Source organism: Calonectris borealis, chromosome 2 (assembly GCF_964195595.1).
Source record: "Calonectris borealis chromosome 2, bCalBor7.hap1.2, whole genome shotgun sequence".
Classification (NCBI taxonomy): Eukaryota; Metazoa; Chordata; class Aves; order Procellariiformes; family Procellariidae; genus Calonectris; species Calonectris borealis.
In genome coordinates, this window is record NC_134313.1 from 114,504,410 (window position 1) to 114,523,153 (window position 18,744).

Here is an 18,744-nt window from a genome sequence, read left to right on the forward strand (position 1 = left end):
AATTAGGTTTAATCTCAATTTTGTTCACACACACGAAAAAGGCTTCTGGATCATTTAGGTTTAAGTGCTTGACAACTGGCATCAGCTATAGCAAAGTTATCAATAATATAGTTATCAATTAACACTGCACAAGTATTTAAAAAAATGGAAGTTTATTCATCTTTCAATGGCTCAAATAGCAAATAAAAGGACAGGATAAGGCATCAGCCAAGACAAGTTTCATGTGTCCAGTGGCTTCATAACACCTCAGTTCCCAGTATACAGGTTCCAAAGCAAAGTCACAATGTTAGTGGTTAGACTCCCTGGCTAAATAGACCCAAATGAGTATACAGTAAGATGAAGACTGGCTTATTTGCCATAGTTACATGAGTAACTTTAATTCTGCACTTGGCAGTCTACTAAATGCACATACAAAATTCCTATTGATAAATATTTAACATGACAAATATAACTTCTAAGACTTGAGTCCCTAAAATGTCTGTTAGCATGAAAGTTAAATATTTGTTACCTAGTTTGCTTGAGCACATTTGAAACTGTCAGTTATAGGCTTACACATGTATAAAAAGTGTAACAGTTTGTGGAATTATCTAGCCTGTCTTACCCCAGAGGAGTCCAAAACCCTCAAACATTCTGGTATATTTTTAGGTAAGAAGCAGCACACTAACCGTGTGCTAGTATTCTTGCTGTTCTGAAGCAACTGAGGCAGTATGTTTTGTTTGGGGTTTTGGATGCACATGGTAAATGTTTCTGTATTGTAAAGCATGTTTGATTGTTTAATATCAACATTAACTAGAAAAAGTAGCTACAATGTTCCCCATTTGAAAATCAACATAAACTAAACTAAACAGTACAAAAACTGCAAAGAGCTTCAGCATAACACACCATGTTCCCATAGCTGAGTATTAGGAACACAAAAGAAATTAACTGATGACACCAGAATTTCCCAGACAACATCTTAACTCAAAACACGTTAGCACTACTGAATCAGCTCCACTCCACCCAACTCCAGGGAGTTAAAACCCAAGGAACATCTAGACAAAAAAATCTACTCGCAAAAGGGAAGTTTCAAGGTATCAGCATGTTAAGTTTTAAACAACCATTCCAGGCTTAGATGTGCCATAGGCTTATGATTTTAGTCTTATATGTATTCTGACCTTTTTGTTTTAAGATACTGTATTGTTTACCAAGTTACAGATGACAGAATATGCTCTGTATTATTCACAATACCAGAGTATGGCACACATTTAAAGAACAGACACTGCTAGCAGACAGCTAGTTAGCGAAATCATTCACATAACTGCACTCCATAGAGAGGGCAGTCTCGCACTGATGCGCAGGGACAGTCTCCATGCAACAAAGTTGAAAATACACCCTTGATTAAGCAGCCTGCTACGTTTAGGTTTTAAAATTAAGGCATATTCAAATGTTTCAATGTAAAAGATTACATCACTCTTCTAGGTTAATCAGGTAATGCAGAACCACATATAATTTTCCCCAACATTACTGTTCGCATATACATTATTCTTTTCTAATAATTCTTTGCATAACTCCATGGCAAAACAACTGCACACCGCTTTGTTAGGTATCACGTTCACAATTGTAATTTTCAAGGCAAAAAAAGACAAGATGAATTGACAATTACCAGTGATAAAAAAGTATGCTTTACAAGAACCCACAAAGTAATACTTCCCCTCTCTGTTCACTATTAAAGAAAAGACTGCCTATGAAACACTACATTCAGAAGAAATGTGAGAAGGTAGGCAATTATGAAATGGACTGAACTTTGCTTCTCTTGAAGCCACATCATTTTTTTTCAGTGAATTTGACTTTCAGTGCAGGTCCAATTCATGCTTTTAGTGGTACGTTACAATTTCCAACATGTTAGAGTAATTTCAGTCACTTGAGCCTTCAATGGCATGCTTATAAATTACGGTTTTTATTAGTATGGTCAGGGTAGGAAAGGAATTCAGGGTTTTGATTATAAAATGCAACATCTTTCTCTGATCCTCTTAGCTAGGCTTTTTCTTTTCTTCTTCCCATTCTTTTCTTTGCTGTCTTCCATTTTTCTGGCTCTAATTTCTCTCATTAAATCGAAAAAAACCTAAAAAAGATGTAATAACATAAATGCAAAAACAGTCAGACATATGCGTTAATTTAAGCTTTCATGATATCCATTTCAGTTGGTTAGAATAAAGTCAATTATATGCAACCAGTTTGAGCAAACACATAATAATCCACAAATCTTCCACTGGTTTTGAAAGCCAAGTTGATAAGATGCAATCCTGCATCTTTCATGGTACCGTAACGTTTCCCGTCTTCTGATATTTGCTTATGAATCCTGTAAATTTTCCACAAGGATTGAAACAAGAATCTCATCACTGGCCAAGATTTTTTTAAATGTATTATTTACATTGTACTGAGGAGACTCAAGGAAATCAGTTTACATTTCGAGTATTTTCAGTGATGAGCTGTAAAGGCTGAAAAAGTGCAATATCCAATTCTAGAAACATATTAATGGAGCAGTAGCATACACTGAACAATTCATGGTCAGTATGTCCCTTGATGCAAGTCTAAACACAAAGTGACTAGGGGGCAAAAAAAAAAAATCAGCATTTCCTTTAAAGCAAAGTTATCAATCATACAACTACATAAACAATTTTTTAGATCTCAACTGCTATATTACAATCTCAAAGTACATATGAACTTCATTTTCATCAAGTGGTTTAGTAAGAAATAAAAATGACAAAGATGGACATACACCAATGACTTGTTTAAGAGGGATCCTACTGTCAGTTAAGGCTTTATGATTGGACTGCTTAAAGCTATTTTACTCATTTGAAAAGCAGATCTTGACTCGACTTGCAGGAGGCTACAGCGAGTAATCATTCAATCTTTATAATTTTATTGTAGCAAATCAGTTGAGCGTTTCTAGTACTTTTCTCTCTCAGGAGATGTTCTCTAGATCTATATGTCAGGCGACTTGATCCATTTCTGTGAAACACGGATAGTGCAGGGTCTGAAAAGCTCCTCTACAGAGCTCAGTAGGTTTTTATTTGCAATGACACTAACCTCATATTGACTGCAGCAAAAACATCAACCTTCATTACACAGGATTCGAGGAAAATCAATGTAACTAAACATTTCCATCAAGAAATAAGATTGCCTTTAGATTTCTAAATGTGCACTAAGTTACTTGCTTGTACTTAAATCTGTGCAAATGGTACGATGCAACTGTCAACTTGCTTAAGCACTGATACTGTACTACAGTATTTACCTGCCTGGTGTACGTAACCTTCTGAGAAGATGCTTAGTGGGTCACCTTCACCAAAGTGAGTGGAAGCCGATTGTGTTTTCCCCAACTGAGCAAACCCACTATTCTGGAATTCAGAGAAGCCAGATTTCTTACAGAATAGTAACTTAAGTTCACATAACAAACCTTAACTTCAGATGCTCTAAGTAATTAAGAATATCTGGTATTTACTAGTGCCAACAAAGCCTCACTTGTGGACTATCAAACCTTAATTCTGTATGATGCATGCTAATCTGGATCCATAATGCCACCAGCTCCAAAAAGAAACTTGGAGCTCTGTACTAGCCTACCATCTCTGTGCAAAAGCTCTTGATTAGAGAGCTATTAAAAAAAAAAAGATATACACACAGTTTTTTTTCCAGCTGCTAATGGATGGTGAAGTAGATTCTGAAGAACTGGAAATTTCTACATGACTGTAATAGATGGATGTTAACTGCAATCATGCACCAAAGCTAAAAGATATACTAGTTCTTATAATAACAAAAAAAAAATCAAAGCTGTATTCAACAACGAGACTGAATTCTGTTGCATTTAATTGACTTAATTTTCTCTACAGAACAGCATAAATTTCTTACTGTAGTACTGACCAATCAATTTCTTCCGGAAGTCAACTGACAGAAAACAACAGTCAAGTTTAAGTTATTGCAAAACAGAACTCGCATTACAGCTGTCATGCTGCAATTGACAGCTCATAATACGTAAGGATTTGCTTAGAGAATTTTTCAATGTGTGATCAAGTCTGTCAATAGCTCTAAAAGGAAAGGTTGGCACATTGATCTAAACTACTTATTTCTTTGGCCACACATCTGTTACTCTTGCAGTCTACAAGGCTGAGAGTTATTCTGAATTCTGTATTCCAAGAAGTCCTGTCTTTTAAAGTTCTAGCTGAAATTCTTAGAACTAATCAACAGTTTACCTGCTTGGAGATAAAGATTCTCTGTCTCTTATCTCATGACCTTCTGAACCAGGTTTTATCCCTGAAAACTCATGAGGCACTTCTAGGCTGTTCAAAGCTTAAAAGGGTTCAACCATTCTTCATCACAGCAACATACAACCGGGCATTTGGCTAGATGAGGGTAGAGAGGGCTCCAATCCCTCCCTTACCTACTTTTGTAAGATGTTTTATTCTGGCTGAGGATCAGACAGCATTTCTCACTGTTCAGAAGCAGACTGTCTTCTAGTTATAGAAAACGCAGTAAGAAGTCTAGGCCAAAATAGCTGTCTCGAGAAATTTTTAATGAAATAAGGTCTTGTATAATGACTCCTGGCAGTTTAGAATGGGATAAACTTCTTAGGCCTAACATTTTCACTGTCCTACATGAAGTCACCTAGTCATGCACTCATCGCAAACTAAGGACAAAGTATTTGATTGAAATTTTACAAAAAAAAAAAGCTAAACTAATGAACATATAGAGTATTACCCATGGAAAAGAGGTATAAAGTAAAAACTGATGGAGGGATTCTTTGTATTAAGAAGCCAGTTATTACCTTGTCAACATTAGCTCGTGTTTTTGCTGAAGTTTCCACATAGTTAACATTCCACTGATCAGCTCTGTTTTTTGCTTCCTCTACAGAAACTTGCCTTTTATCTTCCAAATCTGATTTGTTACCAACTAGCAAAAAAGGAACATTCTCATCTTCTTTCACTCTTAAGATCTGCTCCCTGGAGAAAGAAAAAAAAAAAAAGGACAAGAATTAAGCATTGCATGGAGTACTATTCTTAGGACACAAAAAGAACTCAGACTAAATACTCTTCCATCTTACAGTGAAAACCCACTTATTCCTTTTATGAAGCTTATGTAACAGTAAAATCTTAAACCTTATTATGACATTATACAGAATGAAGACAGAGACAGACAACTAGTCCTCCAGGAAGGAAGGAGGAGCATCAGTAAGAAACTAAAAAAGTAGAACAGGATTGGTTTAGGTGAGATTTTATATTAATAAGTCATACCCTTTTACTAAAGGTGTTACTTGAGAGCATTTACCATTGCCTTTATATTAGTATTTGTGATTGCCATTTTTAAGCTACCCAAACTTCAGTTTTACACTCCATTTTTTCCCTAATAAAGTGCATGTGCCGTTTTTAAAGCTGATAAAATGGTCTACAGCATAGCAAGAGATAAATCTCTTCCTTTCAGGAATCTTTCTGAAGTCAGTTATATTCAGTCTCTGCAGAGATCTTCATTCAGTTACAAGCCAATGTACAGATACAAGTTGTACATGCATCAGATTTTTAAGGACAGACCCTTCGACTATTTGAACTGCTAGGATTTAAAGTTGTAAATAAAACTCAGTACTACAAATGGTTTGGTACATAAGTCTTCAACACTGAAAAAAATAATCAAAGTTTTTTTTTCTAATCAGAAATGCATTAGAAGTACCAGGAAGAACAGTTTTCTCAGAAGGGGGATATTCTCTATTTTGTCTCAGAAAGGACTATAAAGTTAGTAGTGAAATGTAGCCCTTTATTGTGGAGCAATTTCTGAAAGATTGGCAAAAAGCACAGAGAAACAAATTCCTTTTGCTGGTTGAGGTGAAACCTATTCCCAGATTTGAAGTTGAATGGAGAGAAGCTGAAGAGAGTTAATTAGTTGATATTCTAAAGGGCCTTGATTTGGTGTACGGCAGGATCCTCCTGCTGTTATAAAAAGCTCTGAATAGCATGCAGTCTTGTGGAGGAAGTCTACTCAGAGGGCTGAGACACTGCAGATAGCCCATAAATACTTTTTTAAACCAACAAATATGTATTTGAGGCAGCTTGTAAGTGTCTCTCTGAGGTGTAAATTCATCTCTGAGGTGTAATTAAAGCAACATACCTCCTCTCCCTCACAAATATCAGTGCAAATGTTTCAACAGGGTCTGCAGCTATCCAAAAGTAGTTTGAATAGTCAGTGGATTAGGAAGGGTGGCCAGAAGAAAACCCAGTGCATCACTGCAGTATCTGTGCAAATAAGACTTCTGCTAAAAAGTAGTAGCTTTCAACACTAATTGTTCAGGTGATGCCAAACAATTTCACTACATAAAGTGTTAATCTAACAGCAATCCAGATGACAATATTCTCCTTTGAGCCCTCTCTGAAGACTGATATCTCCTAAACAAGGAATATCTAATTAATGATATGCCAGCTTGAAATCTACAACTTAAAAAAAGTCATTAGAGCCAGACTAATTCTACTCAAAGGAAGATCACATTTTATCAAACTGCCTTTCAAATATTTAAAAGTTTAGTCATTGCAGGTCTGCTAAAAAATTACTTGGAGCAATGGCACTTCAGAGCCCACAGGAACCCCATCGAAGACACTGAATAGCAGTAAACAGCTCTCCTGTTGGAGTTCTGCCATTCCAGCAGAGCAAAATTCCATGGAAACAATCAAACATCCAAATTCTTCTTGTCACTTTCTTTCATACCTGTCTCGTAAGTAGCATTCCCTCAGGCTGTTCAACAATGTCAAAGGTATTTTAACTGTATCTTCAAGAGATACAGGTTACTTGTACACAGAGCAGAAAGAATGTAGTTTTTCTGAGTTACATTTTAGCATTTAGGTTTCTACAGTTTCAAAGGCAACTTGAAAGGCAATTTCAGATTTGGATTGGGGAGAGTTTTAAGCTCTTCATTGACGGGATTTTTTTCTTCCATTTTTGCTGTTTCAGCATGCATATCGTCAACGCTCACCTTTGCTGGAAAAGTAGGACTTCCTCTAGAACCATAGAAGATCATATACTTGGAAGCATTAACAGGATTTTAAACAGATTTGAATAGGTCATTTTGCACTCTAGAGGAGCTCAACTATACTAAATAGTCCTCCAGGATTGACAATACCTAGCATAAGCCTGCAAACCAATCAAGGTCTGCCCCTCCCTCCCTCTCTCTCAAAATATATCAATACACACATATACAGAGACACAAATTAAAACAAACAAAAAACCAACACCACCAGTGGAAGAGGAAAAACTCACTTTCTCCCCTCTCCATACCTCTGCCTCCTCCCTCAGAGATATTAAACATATTCTGACACTCAGTGCTAATTAAATTGAACTGTGACAGGATCTCTGAGAAGCCTTATTTCAGTGGGATGCAGGTAATTTCTTTTTATATTTGTTTCCTTACTTTTATCTCAAAGGTTATCTCCTCTCCTATTTTGCTACACTTTGAACTGGTAAAAATTTTTTTCTGGTCTCTTTTGTCTTTGTTTTAATACAGTGATGAGTGATTTAAATAGGCTTTATCTCTCAATCAAAATTAAACACCTGTAATATACTGCTGCCTGTTTAACAGTCTCTTACCATTATAACAGTTTTAATAAGCTGCATGCCTGAAGAGCATCTTAAAAACTCCTATCCTGTTAAATCTTTACTACACCAGTCCCAAATTTTATTTTTACCATGTAAAATTTGTTTTTACCCTATTAAGTAAAATACTGACTTTGATGGGAGGGGTGAATGCTATGCAGAACTCTATGCAGAACTTTTGTCTTGTAAATTAAAATAATTACATGAGTATCTTTTACAGAGAAAAATTCCATCCAAGCAAAACTGAAGGGACAGATTTACAGCAGGCCTTTACACAAAATGCATAGCTACTACAGAATATTCAAAGATACTTCTCATCACTGTTGTTCATAAAAATCATCTTTAAGAGGTAGAAAGATTTGTTGTTGATACTATGCATCTCACTCTCCCAGAATACAATGTGCATACTTCACATCGCCTAAGACTTTGCACATAGACATCTGCACAGTTTTCAACTGGAACCCGGTCACGTCGTCTTTGTAGCTATGAAGTATTCTAGCATAAAACAGCTGGACATGCTACAGCTGCCCTTTTGTTCCAGGTGGTGCTTCACAGGTTAAGAGAAACACAACATAATCCTCTATATGAAGCAAGAACTAAAAGACAACCCTGGGAAGTGTGCGGTATCATACATACATTACATGCAACCATACAGTATATAAGCAATTTTTCTCAGGTCCATTACTTTGGATAGCAGCATGCCTACTCACAAATACTGCTTCTTAGCAGAAGTGCCAAGCAACACTGATTTACAAAGGGCAGAAGCCTTCTGAATGTTGCTATGTATCTGCTCTGTGGCAATAGCCCTTCTGGTATTCAGAAACACAGCAGCAAAGATATACGAACTGGTACAGATAGCAAAGGCATGGCTAGGCATCTGTTCAAAATATTATGTGACTACAGTAAGAACTGTCATCTAATCTGGACTATCATAAGGATATTACTAAACAAAACCAAAAAAGTCACTTGTAATTATCTCACTGTAATTAGAATAATTATCTTGCCTTGTAACTTACCTGAAGTCTGCAGTCGCTGCAAAGGATTCCAGCTCTGTAATAGAGAAGACGCAAAGAAAGCCTTCTCCACTTCGGAAGTAGTTGTCTCTAATTGCAGCATAGTCCTCCTGCCCTGCTGTGTCCAATATATCAATCTGGACTTCTTCCCCATCCAGAACTACCTTCTTCCTGTAGCTGTCTGCTTTGGTGGGCTCATAATCTTCAACAAACTAGAAAAAAAAACTTCATGGTATAAAATCATGCCTGTACAAGGCAAGTGCTTTTGTTTGCATATAAGGATATAACAAACATCTTATATGGTTACAGTAAGTAATAAGTAAGCATATGTATTTAGGCCCTATGAAGTATTCAAAAGATTCATAGTTAAAGCAGGCTCTCCATCAGCCCAAACAGTTTATAGGTTTTTGCTTTCTTCAGCCATTACAAGGAAATTTTAGAGGTAACTGCAAAACATCAATGTCTGTGCACTACCCAAACCTCTGCTTCTGGTCAAGCACAACATCTGGCTGCGTTCCATTATGCTATCAGCCAGTCCTGACTTTGAATATATTTAGTATCAATTTTTAAAGAACACTGAAGCCATAGCTTCTGCCTTTTAATCCAAAAGAATGACTTTCACTAGAAAAAAGTAAGGAAACAAGAAACAGATTTTCTTTCCTCTCTTCAACAGCAGCATAAAAAACATGGAAAAAATTGGGTATCATTTCAGGTATCATGCAACTCACCTAAGTGAAGAAGCTTTGAGCTATAACACCTAAATAAGTTCTAACAGGTCTAGTGAACAATGACAAAATATACTGATAATATGACAGAGCATCTAATTGCTTAGAAGTCTGAAAAAATGCCAAATTATACCTTCATGGGTATCTCTAGAGGGTAAATCACTAATCTCAAAAAATATTTTTGTTCAATTTAATCACTGACTTTCATACCACATCATATACATTTAGATCCTTCCAGAAAATAACTGTACTAATGAATGCTTTAATAACACTATGTAGCAGATATCTCCTGAGATTATTTTTAGTGCAGATTCTTACCTCATCATACATAAACTGTAGTGTTAAAGCAGATTTTCCTACACCACCGCTTCCCACCATGATGACTTTGTGTAAAGCCAATGAATTCTGTCCTTTAGGCTTATTTGTTGCCATCTTTGGATTGCAGAAAATTCACAGGTGTAAAATGAAAAAATCTAGAAGAAAAATATTTCTTCATTAGTTTTCTTTTCCTTCTCCCACATGCACTGTTTAAAGTGGATTTGTTTTAAATCCCTACATATCTAAGGACTTAATTTCTGTTCTGCTATCTTCAGTGAAAGCTATCTGCTTTTTCACTGGAAGCCACTCCACAAATTATACCGAGCTCATCTTTTCTTCAGCATGAGCAAAGAAAGCCTTCACCGTTTGGAAAGGGCACAAGTGGGTTCACCACATCCAAAAGCAATTAAGAGAAAAGATTTACATTTTGGTATGTAGTGTTTTCTTTTAGAGACATAGTATTTGTCAAGAATTCTTGTTAGTTTACTAAGCAAGAATTGAAAAAGGAAGCCACAGTGAGTCAACACCATACAAGAGAACATGAGATATGACAGCTGCAGGGGAAAGAAAACAGACATTTGAAGGAATTTCCAGTTTAAATAGCAAGCACCAAAACACAGCAGCAGCAGCAAGGATTAGCTAGTGTACTTTTTCAGAGAAAAGCAAATGGGTCACTTCAAACCTAAAAATACCCAATTTCAAGTCAATCAGGAACTGAAAGAATTATCTAGTTTACGCAGAGTGGAAAGATTTAACTTGCCTTCCTAGACTACAAATGCCGTTATTCTGTGTATTTGGAATAGTTATCTCAGTCCCACAACTGCTTGCTCAAACACAAATGTCTGCACCTTGCCAATACCAAAGGGCTCTAGGACAGTTAATTCACATACAGTCTAATGTGCATGTGCACACGTACAAAAAGTAACAATCCCATTACCTTTTTTTTTAAAAAATCGTATTACAGTTTTAGCAGATCTCCAACTACTATCTTCCCACAGCTTTGTTTCATTCCCTACCTATCCCAACAGTAATATTACTGTATTTGTATTATATGAAGACAGAATATTTTGTCTGCTTGCACAGTTCTTAAGACATGGGAAAGTCACTGCACAGTGACAGAATGTACCCTCCTCCAGAGATTTAAGGTCAAAACAAGCTCTGATGTCCAAAAAACACAAGGACATCTACATTACAGAGGATGTAAACACAAGAGACATCTATAGTAGCAACTAAGAACCAAATGTAACTTAGATTTTGTTAATTAGAAAGCTCAATAAGAGCACATTCACATGGCAGCACAGTTTAGTTATATACAGAACAATCAGGTAACAATGCAACGTAGTAACAAGACACTATTACCTCATCACCTTTATCCATCATGATCATTTGACAATCTCACACTGAAATTACATCCTCCTGCATAATTAATCACCTTTGTGTGCAGCTTAATCAGAATGTGAAGCATGACAATTTTATTAAAACTTATATCAAAACCCCTAGTTGAGGACGTGCACTAAGATTTTGTTAGCAGTGAGGCAGTTAAGTGTAAAAGCATGCTGACTGAAGCTTCATTAGAGATTAAGCCAATCCTTCCTGGAATTAAAAAAATAAATAAAAAGGTGTACTGGTTTTGGCTGAAATAGAATTAGTTTTCTTCAGAATAGCTCATATAGTGCCATGTTTTGAATTCGTGATGAAAACAGTGATGGTAACACAGAGATGTTTTAGCTATTACTGAGCAGAGCTTACACAGTGTCAAGGCCTTTTCTGCTTCTCATGCTCCCCTGCTAGGGGGTGGGGCATGCTGGGGGTGGGCAAGCAGTTGGGAGGGACACAGCTGGGACAGCTGACCAAAGGGCTATCCCATGCCTTAACTTAGCAATAAAAACTGGCAGGGAAGTTTGCCAGGGCTGCCATTGCCCAGGGGACTGGCTGGGCATTGGTCGGCTAGTGGCGAGAAATTATTTTATTTTATTTTTATTTTATCACTTGTTTTTCTTGGTTTTGTTTTTCTTTTTTTTTAAACTTATGAAATTGTCATTATCCCAACCCACGAGTTTTCTAACTTTTACCCTTCCGATTCTCTCCCCCATCCCACTGGCAGGGGTGGAAGTGAGCAAGCAGCTGTGTGGCGCTTAGCTGCTTACCAAGGTTAACCCACAAACTATGTGAAAAACTCTCCGGATCACACCAGTACCACTACTCATTCTACTATTAAAGAATTCTGAAAATGCAATTGAAAATTAAGTCGCTTAAATTGTTTTCGTCAGAAAGATTATCTAAGTGAAATTAGCATGAGTAAGCTGCTCTACTAATTGTAGAGATATAGCAGAGAAATATAGCTAACATTATGTTACAAGTTCTTTTAAAAAGGAGATGGATGAGAACAAAAAAACATTTCCGTTTTGGCCATCATGGCTTAAAAAGAACCATTGCTTTCTTTTTACTCAAGAGGGAGTACGAGAACATGAAAATAGCTCCAAGCCATGTGTACAATTTCAACCTACTACACTGCATTTTGAACTACTCCACATTGGTTTGTCTTTGCACTTTTCTCTTAGAAGGAAAAATGTATCCTGAAAGTCTTGCTTACTTGTTTTTAGTATTATTTCAGACAAGTAATATAAAGAAAATTCCTCTGAATTCCAGTCATCAACTGACAACAACTCAGTCTGCCAAGTTTACATACTCTCACAAGCACAGAAACTGAAGCACCTGGATATGGCTAACCTTATTAAGCAACAGAACAGGCTATTCTTCTATAAGCACTTCAATACTGGAAGAAGTCCAAATGAATTCAGCAGGACCTCTGACAGGTGAGTTTGTGCCAAATTAATACTACAATCTGTGAAAAAATTCAAATACACAATAGTAATGTTTCACTGTACTATTTGTTGTAAATTAACCTACAGTCTTTAAGTACATTGAGCAATGTGAAAATTCATATTTTATTATAAGTTGCAATTCAACAAGTAGTGTCCCAGTGTGAAAAAGAGAAGCTGACACTTTTTGTATGTCGTTCAACAGTTGACACACACTTGAAAAGCCAAAACAAAGATGTTCAACCAATAAGATCCTTATAAATAATCAAGTTACTGAAGATGCTCCTTTTCACTGAAAATTCTTTAACCAGAAAGATTTTATGGCAGTCAATAATTCTCAGAAGCCTTGATAACATCCTTTCAAAGAAGCATAAGAGATTGAGTCAAAGAAAGAAACTCGGAATTAAAAAAAAAAACTGATCCAACCAGTCAAAGCATTATCCTGAGTCATCAAGTCACCAATAACTGTCAGTGAACAACATTCCAGTAAGATATTGAAGACAGCAAAACTTCATGCTACCACAGACTTCAAATCTTAAAGATAAGCTTGTCATAAATACTCTGCCACATTTTGTAGTGGGAGGAGGCTCAGGGAGGTCAGTTTCCTCTCAGGTTCTTCACAATCCAATACAGATACAATGCTGGCAAAATTCAGGCCTGCTGAATGGCAGACAATGTGAAAAGAGAGAGAAATAAGTTACAAAGCAGGTACAGTCTGATACTGTGCAAACAACACTCAATCCAGAGAGACTGCTTCAGAGCAAGTATTCTGCCAGAGAGGAGAAAGACCTCAAAAGTGATAAGTTTTAAGCTACTGCCACATAGCTCTACCTGTTTCAGTCTGCTTTCAAAAGCAAAGAGGAACACAGATTCCAATTTTAACAGTAAAACACCTGAGATGAAGTTTCATACAAAGTAAGTTTTTCTACTCTTAATTTATGTAGCCTGACTTATTTTCATAAGAAGTATTAATTTGGGTCATATCTAGTTTCTGAATTGTCCTACTTTATAATTATGATAAAACTGACAGAGACTGTGACAAGAACCCTGTTGTATGAAGCTCAAAAAAAAGCATACTTTCATATTATGTGTACTGTGATTATTTTTTTTTTCAATCTTCACAGTGCAAAATTGTTGGGGGGAGTGGGGGCAGGCAGAAGATAAACACAGGCTTATCCTGCAGTAGAATCCTATGTCACCCTACAGCAGAGAGGTTCACACAGAGCCAAGCAGGGTGTTGTCAATAGTTGTATTATCCATTTATACAGGTCAGCTTTTTACCACACCCACTGGTAATCCCCATCGCAGCAATACAGCTGATGACTTATATGAAAGTTTATTTTTAAGCAGTTCTTTGTGTAGTCCAACAAGTTGGAAGGGAAGCGAAAGCTTAACTGGCTCAACAACGTACTGCCATACCTTCACTCAGAAGGGTGGGAGCATTGTCTAAGCACCATGCACATAACTCACCTCCACTGCAGCTAAACTCCTAGGAAACCGCCCTTTTCCAACATGCTTGAGCAGATAAGGGCACAAACAAATGAATCCCAGTGGCTGCTCCACCAAAGTAAGCAGTTCTCAAAGCTCCTACAGCTGCTCATTGCCTGCTTGCAGATAACCAGCCCCACGATTCTGTGCTCCCTTTAATGGCAAGCTTCCAGTTGGAGCCAGGACCATTTGTAGAGCCAGGTTAGGGAGTGATTAGATTAAATCAGAACTGCAGGAGTAGGAATTATAATTCATGTTAGCATCAGCAATGGCATCTTGTCCAACAGTCTAGAAATCGGGTCAAGAGAAAGACGAGTAGGTAGCTAAATAACTTTTAAGACCATCCTACATGATGAAGGTCATGTAGCAACGGGAACTTGTAGCTGGAGTTGTAAAACTGTTGCCTGTCTTGAGCGACTGGCATCTACCTTATCAACACTAACTTTTCCAGAGTTTCACACCTTACATAGCAGGTCTTCTGTGTAAGAAATACAACGTTATCTCTTGTCCCCCATGGATTTAAACACAACATTCAGCTCCAACCAGCAGAGGAGTGAGCTGGACAGTGTTCCTGTAATGGGACTTGGACAAGGTAAGCATCATGTTAACTTCTGCATAAAGTCTTAGAGCACAGAGTGGTTATCCAGATCCACAAGAGTAGGTAAGATGATTAGGTGCCAGCAATAAAAGAGGTTTTCATCTCCCAGTGGACAGGGACAGTGTTTTCAGGGAAGATATCTTTGCAAATACATGTTAGGGAGGAAGAAAAAAAAAAAAGTAGGAATCTTTGATCTTCCTACTACATTAGTCTTTATTTTGTCCTCCAATCTACTTCTTCAGCCCAATAAATTGAGACCTAGAAATATACTTATGGGTGAAAAAAACTTATGCTTTTTATCCCCTCACTCATCTTGCTCATCTGATCAAATTCCGAAGACTCCTTTTAAATTGTCCTATTTCTCAGATTAGTTTTTCTTACAGAATAATTTGCTCCAAAACAATTAATTGAAGCATGCTTCCTTACATATCTGTGCCATTTGCCCTCTACATCCCTCCTCAATGCAATAATCCCAATATTCATACACTAAAAGGGAGCAAAAAAGTGGCCAACAGAGTAGCTGTTGTACCAGCCCAAACAGGGCAATAGACATCCAGCTCAGATTGCTTCCTTTCCTTCACAGGGAGCACTGGTACAGTGATTTCTCCCTGTTTAACCAGCAGCACATATTCAGGAAACTTACGGGAACAATCATACCCAAGACACCTAAACCTCTGTCAAAACGTACCCCAAACTGGCCAACAGGCCAAAAATTAACAAAGAACAGAGCATATGATCAGACTCATTTTCTTAGAGAATGAGACTAAAAGAGGTCAAAAAGCTACTCTGTCCATTTTGATCCCCTGGAGTCTAGTAAATGCAATGTCAATGAGAGCAGACCAAGGAAAGAGAAGCATTACACCGAAGTCACATCACTACAGGCACAAATTCAGCTGGCATCTTCTGCAGTGCTATACATAAAGCTGAATGCAGGCTTTGTGAAAATGCAGTTGTCCTTAACAGGAGGACTTTGATTTGCTGCAGGCATTTGTTTGAAGGGGACTACTTAAACATAGCTTTGTGTTTAAAGATAGTTGGTACAGTCAGTATAGTAGATTCTAGTTAATAAGTAGAGATAGTGGTGCCTTTCTTCAATTACAAAACAATTTCTTATATTGCTATTTTTATAGCCTTCATAAAACTATGACATCAAAACTTAATTCCAGTTCTTTTGTTTCCTTTAAGAGAAGATTACATAAAGATTTGCAAGACTGTCACATTAACCTCATTACCCACTCGCTTTTATGATGAGTAACTTTCTTCCCTGAAGACTGTTTTATATAATGAGCATCAATTACAACTGGTAGCTCATCACAGCACCTGCTCTTACTCTGTTTTTTAACAGAGTTAGAATTTGATACATTTGAAGGAACAGAAATAATTTAATTGAAATATGTGAGCTACCTGCCCAATATCAAGAACTACATTTAGTATTCTTTGACTAGAATACTTCCAGAAAGGCAAAATATTTTATCACTTACTGAACAATTAAAGAAAATTTAGTAATGGAGACTCATGTTCTTCTAAACAAATAACGTCATTTTCTTAATTGAAGAAACTAATACCTGCAACTACTCTGTACTTTACACTTAGTATAATCTATCACCTGCAGAAACATTAGCTACAACTTTTTATCTCATTCTGAAGTGAAAATTTATAGTAATTATTTGACAGTAACCCTCTAAAGTGAGTTTGAATATTCTCCAAAGTTTCTTCATTCCCACAAAGTGATTCACAGCTCTGTTGTCTCGCATGACCTACAAATTACAAGTTCAGCTTTCTGAGAAAAAGCACAGGACCAAAAATTTTAAGAAGTGTCAACACATTTCATGTCCCCAGGGACGATCAAGCAATATAATCTTATCTGTTATTAAAAGATCACAATTTCATCCAGTTATTTCATTGTTTATTGAGTCCAGTAGTTTCAATTTGGTGAACAACAGCAAAGTTATGCTTGAGAATGTATTGCTTGAAAATGATCAGCACAGACTAGCATACTAGATGCAAAATATCTGGAAGATACCTCAGGAATGACTCAGATATTCCTGCAACAAAAAAGTTCCTGGAAATGGAGGGAGGCAACTCCAGGCAAGCAGAGCCTAACCCTCCCAACAGCTGCTTCCAATTACAATATTCAAACTAGATCAGCAGAAACACCCCATGACCCAGAAGCAGATAGGATACATGAGGACATAGGATGGGATACATGATGCCAGCTGTTCTAAGAACTGGAGAGTAAGAAAGTTTTTTAGGTTAGATCAGCATTATTGTAATAAGTGTCATTCCATGTCTGGAGTTTGACTGGTGTTTTTATTACAGTTTAAACATGCAACATCTGTCAAGCTCTGCACAAAGTAACATCAGTATTTCATTAAGGTAGAACAAGTGTTTGAAATATTAAATAATCACTACAAATTCTAAGTAGTAGCCTAAAGAAAGAGGAAACCGAACCCAAATATTCAAACCTATCTTAGAAATTACTACTCTCATTAGAGAATGAACAAGGCTGCCTGAACATCAACTTCAGAACAAGTTAGAAACGCTTTCACAATAAGTCCTTTCCTTTCTCCTGAAAATAATCCTTTGACATAAACCTGTTTAACTGGGAATTAGGATTCATAGCTTCCCATGACTTTAACAAGCAGTTAAGCCACATTCAAGGTTTGGTAAGAACCCTTCTTTGCAAGGCTTTCTAGTGCACACCGTAAAAGGTGCTTGTCTCTCCCACACCCACAAAAGTTTACTAAGGTGACTACACATCTACTGAGAAAAGCAAAGGGTAGAAAACAGACTGAAGTTCTCTCTCTCAGCAGCAGCAAACCTCCTCGGGCAAAAGACCTACATTTCCCAGCTTCTTGAGACAGGTACTTCGAACAGTAACCATACCCAGGCACTGAAACTGGAAGAGTCAACCAGTAAACTCTTCACCAAGTAACTGAGGTCCCATCCATCCTATAAATTACATCATGCTGCTATAAAGAACAGTGGTGCCCACACGCCTGCAGCTCTGCGATGTCTCTTGAGACATCATCACAGGAATTGAGATCCCTCCACAACAAGAAGTCAGTAAACCACCAGCAAACAGTAAACAAGTTCACAGCCTTCCGGCAGTCTCCCCGAGGCTCCACAGGGCCTTAGTGCCAGCTTCTGGGCACAGCCATGAACTACGCAGCAGCTTCTGATGTGAGAAGAGACATGTATTCCATATGTTTTAAGTCATCGTTTCAGCATTTGGTTACCAAAAAGCCTCTTTGGCATCCTGCAAGAAGACTTCTGGGGAGACACTTCCATAAAGAAATTTCTTGAAACCCATATGGAACAGCACAAGAAAACCCTGACAAACTGAACGGCAGAAATAGTCTGGAACAAAATCAAAGTCTTAAGACTTTAAACCTTGCAATGTACTGCAAAGAAAATGAAGCAGCTACATTATTGTCCACATAGACTTGACAAAACGCACAATGCTCGAGCCCAACCATGTGCATCTCCAAGGCTGATATAAACTGAGCCCACCACAGTCTGACTGATATTCTCATATCCTTCCTTCTAATAGGCACTGGTGTTTGCAACAGCTAGGTGGCAAAGCAGTTCAGAAGTTGTTGTAGACAAAAACTAACCTATACTGGTTTTTGGACAGATTAGCTACCTAAACAAGCTTGCTGGCACAAAGACAGACCGGAAAAACACATAGCTGAGCATGGGGAAAGCTGAACTGCAGTACCTCCAGCCTATAAACACTGTGCAAAACCAATGCAAGTGTTGTAAGCTTCCTCAGCCGCAATTTAGCACTTGTTGAAGATTCCTCACTTTTTATAAGTTATGTGATGGTTATTATGGAACATTTGGAAGAACTCTAGATACTTGCAATGGTTTACCTGAACTGATCCAGAGATCAGTGGGAAAAGAAGCAAACTCAAGCACAGCACCTAGGTTAACACCAGCAGCGAGCTTGTTTTCATAGTTCAATTGACTAAAGTTACACTGTGAAGTAATTTTGGTAATATACACATTTACATGAGAGTCTAGAATACTGTTTCTGCTTCCTCAAGTTCACTACATGGCTGATGCCCTGTCTCAGTCTATTCTAATCACGAGGAAACTTAGCTTTCTGAGGTCGACAGTATTGAAATGCTGTTTTAACACAGAGTGTCAGTCATGTCATCTCTTAGATTAAATTT

General features: G+C 37.4%; 1 protein-coding gene across 2 annotated transcripts in view; it reads right to left on the reverse strand.

Moving 5' to 3' along the window:
• Nucleotides 1–135: 135 nt before the first annotated feature.
• The window catches only part of RALA (RAS like proto-oncogene A), a 30,020-nt gene continuing 11,411 nt past the window's right edge, over nucleotides 136–18,744 (reverse strand). For both annotated transcript variants that reach the window (XM_075142979.1, XM_075142980.1), the window contains exons 2-5: nucleotides 9,659–9,813; nucleotides 8,619–8,827; nucleotides 4,799–4,973; nucleotides 136–2,101 (exon numbers count right to left, since the gene is read on the reverse strand). In XM_075142979.1, the coding sequence (XP_074999080.1) occupies nucleotides 1,979–2,101; nucleotides 4,799–4,973; nucleotides 8,619–8,827; nucleotides 9,659–9,772 (621 nt within the window). In that variant the 5' untranslated portion in view covers nucleotides 9,773–9,813 and the 3' untranslated portion in view covers nucleotides 136–1,978. The remainder of the gene's footprint in view (nucleotides 2,102–4,798; nucleotides 4,974–8,618; nucleotides 8,828–9,658; nucleotides 9,814–18,744) is intronic.